The following is a 6719-nucleotide window of genomic DNA, read 5'->3' as shown; positions in this document are numbered from 1 at the left end:
TTGAAAGAGTTATTAAATACAACTCTCACGACATACTCGTATCGTATGTAGTTTTTATTTTATTTTTTATTTTTTGATTTCCATTTATTTTTCTGGTTTCAGGGTATTATGTTGTAAACTATTTAAAAAAAACATTTTTTAAAATATTTTTTACAAAATAGTGAATAACAATTAACACGGCATTGTATTATGTTGTAAACTATTAAAGCATAAGCACAAAGATATAAAATATAAGAAATACTAGAATATCAATATTTTTATTTATTTTACATTTAAATAAATAATAATCAATTGTTCGTTTCTTTCACTAAAAATATTAATTTGTTAGCATTTTTTTAATGAAATATTTCAACCCATCAGATGATTAGGACTTGGAAAAGTGGGATGGTTGAAGGAAAAACACTATTATTCCATCGCCCCTACCTTCACAAATCACAAGACAACGAGTCTAAAGGGGCACCCCTTATAAGTGTTTTTTTGATGGCTGAACCCCTTAGTTTTGTTTGTGAAGCCACTAAGCCACTAAACAAGACAAGACCCTTAAAAATAGTAAAAAATATTCTCCGTCCTTGTCGCTAAAAAAGTGTCATTTAAACTTTTAGAAGTGTGTCAATTAGAGATGTAATCTAATCTAAAATAAGCCGAAGCATAAAGTAAAAGTTTAAATATTGATATACATATTACATTAAAATTTTAAAAATTATAAAATGAATACTAAAGTGAAGTGTAATGATGTAAAACACAGAAGATCTTTGCCTAAGTGAAAATTTTATAAACTATTTGTATTAATTGATATAATATTCCAAATCTAAAACCAACTAGTAAATAATAAAAAAATCTAAAACCCTTTTCTTCACCAAAGAAGCTTTCACACTCTCTAAGCTTCTACTCCACTTTTGTACCTTTTTTGTTCTCTCTCTCTCTGGAATGTTGAGCTGAAGAAAGAAGCTTGCTACTTGGAAGAAAGGTTAAGAACAAAATGAGGGGTCCTTTGGGTGCAGTCATAGGAAGATACTCATCAAGTGATGGAACCACCCCAGTTGGTGGGATCATAAGGCACAACAGAAAATGCAGCGACATTGCTGTTCTTGTTATCTTAATAGCATTCTGGATTTCCATGATTGTAAACTCTAGCTTTGGTTTCAACCAAGGGAACCCTTTGAGGTAAAGTTTCCAACTTCGTATTATTCTGCATTTTTTTAAATTCTTTTAAATTCTTTTATGGAGCTTCTGTGGTTGGAAAATTGCATTTTCTTTGAAGTGTGAGGTTTTGTAAATGGGATTCTTTTTTGGCGCTTTTTTTTATTCCTCACTTATTTAAGCCTTTGTAATGGATGACTAATTGTTGCTAATTTATGCATTTTGTTGAGTAGTTGTTTTCTTCCATGAGGTCATAGATTTTATCAATTTATGCTTATTTTAGTTTTAGTTTTCTCTAGAATTAAATTGGTATATAATTGTTAAAAAATATGTTGCATGTGTTCCTTTCTCTAGAAAATGAATATTGGTATGCTTCAAATAAACGAACTTTTCATTTAAGCAAATAAAAGTGTTAGTTACATCATCGATTTCTTTTTTCATAATAGAAATGCTCTTTGGATCTGTCATTATACATTCTCTTTTTCGTTGTTAATGTTGTGTAATTTGTGATCACACACCTACCAAGGCCAGTTGTGCTTGTTATTGTTGTCATTGTCATTGTTTTGTAGTCTCTAGTCTGTAATAACTGCTACTGTGACTTAATAGGCTTACTTATGGGCTGGATTATAAAGGAAATGTGTGTGGGGACAAGCATGCAGGGCTTCACGAAGTTGAGCTATTGTACTGGCTAAATCCTAATCAGGTATATCAAAGTGGATTGAAGGATAGCAAGCTAAAACTGGTCGACGCTCGCAGCATATGCTTGTTGGACTGCCCTGTACCTTCTGAAGATTCACTTAATTGGGTGTGTGATTATCCCGAAGGAGACATTCGTCTTAGTATGGATGATTGGATTGATAGCAACTATAATTATTATGAGTACCTTACACCGGAAATGAGAAACTCCTCTCTTCAACTTCAGGGCCCTTGTTATCCTGTCATATTTCCTAGTGTAAATGGTAAGGAAGACATTGTCAATAACATATATATTACGAGTTTTTGAAGTACCTGATTCTTAGATCAACAACTTTTGTCTAGTTTACTGGACTTGCCAATTCATTGCTCGTGCATCAAATGTGTCATTAAACCATTGGCAGCAGATGGGTGGAGTTAGCATCAATGAAGACATTGTTATTGATAAGTCTATTCACAAGTATATCAACTCTCGGTCAGCCGTCTTAAAGGTTAACTTCTTTCAACCATCTATATTCCTTAAAATGCATGAATACTTCCATTTCTTGCAAGCACCCTTGAACATGCCACTACAAAGATATACCGGTAGGATGGCAAAGAAATAGTGTTGAAATGTTCAGTTGACAGTTGCTTGATATGCCAAAAAGTGTCCTTGGCAGCATGAAATGCAGGAATAGAATGCAATTGAGTATAAATTAGAAGTAGCTGTTGATATGCATTCTGTTTAGAATCTTGAAACTCTACCTGTTTTCACGTTATCAAAAATCTTAAGTGTGAAACTATGAGTTGTACCCTTTCGTATGTCCTGTCATTTAGCTTCATATCATGGTAGAATTTTTGTGTTTACTAATTGCTTTTATTTCCAGAGATACATGGCTGACATAGGAAAGTCATGGCCTGTGCTGATTGTTTGTGGGGGGATTATACCTCTGTTTCTATCCGTGATTTGGCTGCTGATGATTCGGTATTTTGTCACTGCAATGCCTTGGGTGACAGTGGTTTTCTTTAATCTCCTAATGGTATCAGTCACAATGTTCTACTACCTGAAAGGTTAGGATCTCTGTTGTCTGTTGAGCTATTTTATTAACCAAACTTACCATATTTCTCGAGTTGATGGTTTTTTTTACCCCATTATTTGCAGTTGGATGGATAGGAAATAATGCTATTTCCCCCATCATTGGCGAGCACGATCCTTACATTCATGTATCTGGGAGGGTAAGTATTGTTGTGGCTCACTAGTCATTCCCCGGTTATTTTATGATCTTTGTATTGGTGGTTCTATCGTGTAAATCTTATAAAGAGATTTTATTTTCAGGAGCTGACTCATCTACGCATTGGCACTATAATGATGACATTTATAACAATTGTTGCAATTCTGACATCAATTGCTATTGTCCGACGCATCCTTATAGGAACTTCTGTTCTTAAGGCAAGCATAAATTCATTCAACACTTCTAAGTTACAGTGTGGTGATTACAGCAATGTTAAAGTCATTAGTAACTGTGAAATGAATAATGATGATGTGGCATTGTTTATGCCATGTTACAAAATCAATCTAATTGATTTTAATGTAAATTGTTCTCACAGGTTGCTGCAAAAGTGATAGGAGAAGTTCGAGCACTCATCACTTTTCCGGTCATACCGTATTGTATTCTTGCAGTGTTCTACATGTTCTGGATTTCTGCTGCTCTCCATTTGTTCAGCTCTGGTCAGGTTGTTCAAAACAACTGCAATTCTAATTGCTGTGCATATGATCTCCTTGAGAAAAAGGTGAACTGTGATCGTTGTTGCGGATATAGCATTCATTACACACCACATATAGGAATCGCCATCCTTTTTCATCTATTTGGGTGTTACTGGGCCACACAATTCTTCATAGCATGCTCATCAACAGTGATTGCTGGATCTGTTGCTTCTTATTATTGGGCACGTGGTGAAAATTCTGTAAGTCACACTGTCACAGTACCTTGCAAGAATTTGTTCAAACAAATCTACTTAAACTTAAATGAGATTCATCAATATGTAGTTCCAGTCTTAGCATCGATTTAGTATTTGGCTCATGCTTGTTGATCAGAACAAGCTGTGTTAGTATATGATTATAAGTTGTTTTTATCTTATTGACTATCACAATGCTGCTGTGAAAGTGGAACTAACCACAATGTTAACCTGCTTGAGTCAAGTAAAGACAATTTTGCAGCCTCATAATGTTAAAGAACGAATTTAGATCATACTTACCAAATGCTGAACTTGTTTATTGGACTGATTTGAATTGGATTAATAATTGGTTAAACACTTCAACTTTTATTTTCTTACTAGTTACAAAATTCTATCTTGTATGTTATTTAAAATAGTTCATCTTTCTCTGTGCAGCAAGAAATCCCTCTTCTGTCAGTCATTTCCTCCATGAAGAGGCTTATGCGTTACAATCTGGGTTCTGTGGCTCTTGGCTCTCTGACTGTATCATTTGTAGAGTCGATCCGACTTTTGCTTGAATCCATGCGTCGCAAACTAAAAGTCTCCAGTTATGAGCCCGATAACTGGATTGGCAAGGCTGCATACCGTACTTCTCAATTTTTTCTAAGGTGTATTGGATGGATCATCAAATCAGTGAATCGAAATGCATACATAATTGTAAGTCTTGTTATTCTTCCATAAAGCAAATCTTTATGCATGCATTAGTACTCTCTTTTTTATCCTCAAGTTTGGAGAGGCTCTGTCACATCTTGATCTTTGTTGAACTTCTTGATACATAGTATATTATTTTACCTTTTTTTATTTTTAGGTCTTTCTCTTCCTGTCCCTGCACTTAACTATAGTATTTGCTTGACAAATGCAGATTGCTATAACAGGTGAAAGTTTCTTCAGATCTTCTGCTATTGCAACAGAATTGATTATGAATAACATCCTGCGGATCGGACGTGTCAATGTGATTGGAGATGTTATTTTGTTCCTTGGAAAACTATGTGTTAGTCTCTCAAGTGCTGTTTTTGCATTCCTTATGTTGGATACACACAAGTATAGAGCTGCACATAACAAGATCACATCCCCACTCTTGCCTGTTCTGGTATGTTTCCTATGATATATAATAAAATGAGTATGGCACGGAGATGAATTATTATTTAAAACTAAGTATAAGATATGATGATTCAACTTTCAGTTATGAACACCATAGTTTTCGAGTCCAAGGAAACGGATCATTAGTATTTCAACTTTTCAACAGTGTTTATTGGAACCTCATTTGGATTCTGTGTATGCAGGTTTGCTGGATTATTGGGTACATTGTCGCAACGCTTTTCTTTGGAGTCGTTGAGATGTCAATTGATACCATCATTCTCTCTTACTGTCAGGATTCAGAAGAGAATGGAACAGCACAGTATGCTCCACCCCTTCTCATGGAAACTCTCAACAATAACCAAAATGAGACGCAAAGGCTTACACAAGGATCCCAATGAAATATGGCCCATGGTTTATTTTTATCAGTGATGACTCTCAACAGGGCTTCAACATTTAGGATCATTCTAAGGTGCTCATTTTTATCACCTTAGTTTTGTTCTCCCCGTGTATGTGTATATGTATATGTTAGTATGTGCCCAAGTTACAAGTAGCTGTTTAAGCAAGTTGTAATTTTTGACAAACGAGATTGTGCTAGAGTATCATGTTTTGGGAACAAAAAGAACATATTCAATGCAAAAGTTAGCATTGCTTAAAATATTCCTAAAAAATGCACCATGTAATGAAATTACGGAGATTATGAAAAGCAAGTCAAATAGAGTTTAATTTAAGAAATGTAATGCCAATGCAGCACCAAACTTGTCCCTCCCGTAGAGATTCCTGTCCTGTTCTCCAAAATATGTTAAATATTTAAAATTTAAATTATCCTTAACTATAATTCATAATTTAAGTTTGTATATATAAAGTAATTTTATACGTGTATTTAATTATATAAGGTCATATCAATAAAAATAACTATGTTTCACCTTTTCTACCTAAATAGGAATTCTCGTGAAAACTATAAGAGGCAGAAAATAAGAATGTGACACGATAGAGTAAATTCTCAAAATGGTCATTTAGATTGGGCCAGTGCACCAATGTTGTCCCTCAGTTTTCAATTTCTCTAAATGCACCTTTTAGTTTGAGTTCCGTGCGAAATCCTGGCCTTTTTACCCAATTCCGGCATGACTCAGCACCGGAGCGCTGAGTTGGTGGTGCCACCTCCACGTAGGATGCCTGAAATGGAGAGCTGATGTGGAATATGATAAAAAAATTCCCAAATTAGTCCATGGCACCAATTATAAACCCTAACGTAGTTCTTCCTTCTTCCTCTATGAATGTCTTCGTCGTCCAGCTAAAGCTCTTTGGCTTCTACCCTCTTCTTGCTTTGATTCTTGTTCGATTTTGTCCTGTTATTCTTCTTCTTCCTCATCTCCCACCATGAGTGACAATTACGCTTCTGGAAGGTCGAATCGCTCCTCTGCGACCAGAAATTGGAAAAAGAACAATGTGCATAGCCAGCGTTTAGCAGTTTCAGAGTGGTGCGGTTGTGGGTGCAGGCCTATCCTTCGGTGGTCAAGGACGAAGACGCATCCTAATAAGCTGTTCTTCGGATGTCCCAATTATAATCTGAGTGCACTAACTATCTGAAATTTCAAGCATTGGTTATTTGAGGTAGTTGTTTGCTAAGGTTGATGCATATTTACAGACTAGTGGAAAGAATTGGTGTGGGTTATTTGTCTGGGCAGATTTTGTACAGGATGAGGTGCCGATGAAGATGAGCATGGTGAGATGAAGATGAACATTGCATGGAAGGTGGGTAAATTGGATGCAGATGTAAAAAATATAAAAGTGATGGTCCAAGTGCTTGGTTTAGGGGTATTCCTGTTATTTGT

At 35.4% G+C, this 6719-nt stretch overlaps 1 protein-coding gene across 1 annotated transcript; it reads left to right on the top strand.

Annotated features, from left to right (window-relative positions):
* The first annotated feature begins 846 nt into the window (after positions 1 to 846).
* LOC112707397 (choline transporter protein 1) lies at positions 847 to 5619 on the top strand. The gene is made up of 10 exons (XM_025759119.3): positions 847 to 1164; positions 1747 to 2099; positions 2179 to 2324; positions 2700 to 2883; positions 2975 to 3048; positions 3149 to 3262; positions 3421 to 3777; positions 4204 to 4464; positions 4670 to 4897; positions 5091 to 5619. Exons 1-10 carry the CDS (start codon positions 980 to 982, stop codon positions 5283 to 5285), a joined length of 2097 nt encoding a protein of 698 aa, XP_025614904.1. The 5' UTR covers positions 847 to 979; the 3' UTR covers positions 5286 to 5619.
* The last annotated feature ends 1100 nt before the right edge of the window (positions 5620 to 6719 follow it).

Source organism: Arachis hypogaea, chromosome 8 (genome assembly GCF_003086295.3).
Source record: "Arachis hypogaea cultivar Tifrunner chromosome 8, arahy.Tifrunner.gnm2.J5K5, whole genome shotgun sequence".
In the NCBI taxonomy this organism is placed as follows: domain Eukaryota; kingdom Viridiplantae; phylum Streptophyta; class Magnoliopsida; order Fabales; family Fabaceae; genus Arachis; species Arachis hypogaea.
This window is presented reverse-complemented; position numbering and strand designations above follow the sequence as displayed.

What these genes read in the sequence shown, in the direction of transcription:
- LOC112707397 (XM_025759119.3), top strand. Translation starts at nt 980, where the DNA reads ATGAGGGGTCCTTTGGGTGCAGTCATAGGAAGATACTCATCAAGTGAT. An exon ending in GGGCACGTGGTGAAAATTCT is followed by an intron (nt 3,778 to 4,203) that starts GTAAGTCACACT and finishes TTCTCTGTGCAG; the next exon opens with CAAGAAATCCCTCTTCTGTC. An exon ending in CCCCACTCTTGCCTGTTCTG is followed by an intron (nt 4,898 to 5,090) that starts GTATGTTTCCTA and finishes CTGTGTATGCAG; the next exon opens with GTTTGCTGGATTATTGGGTA.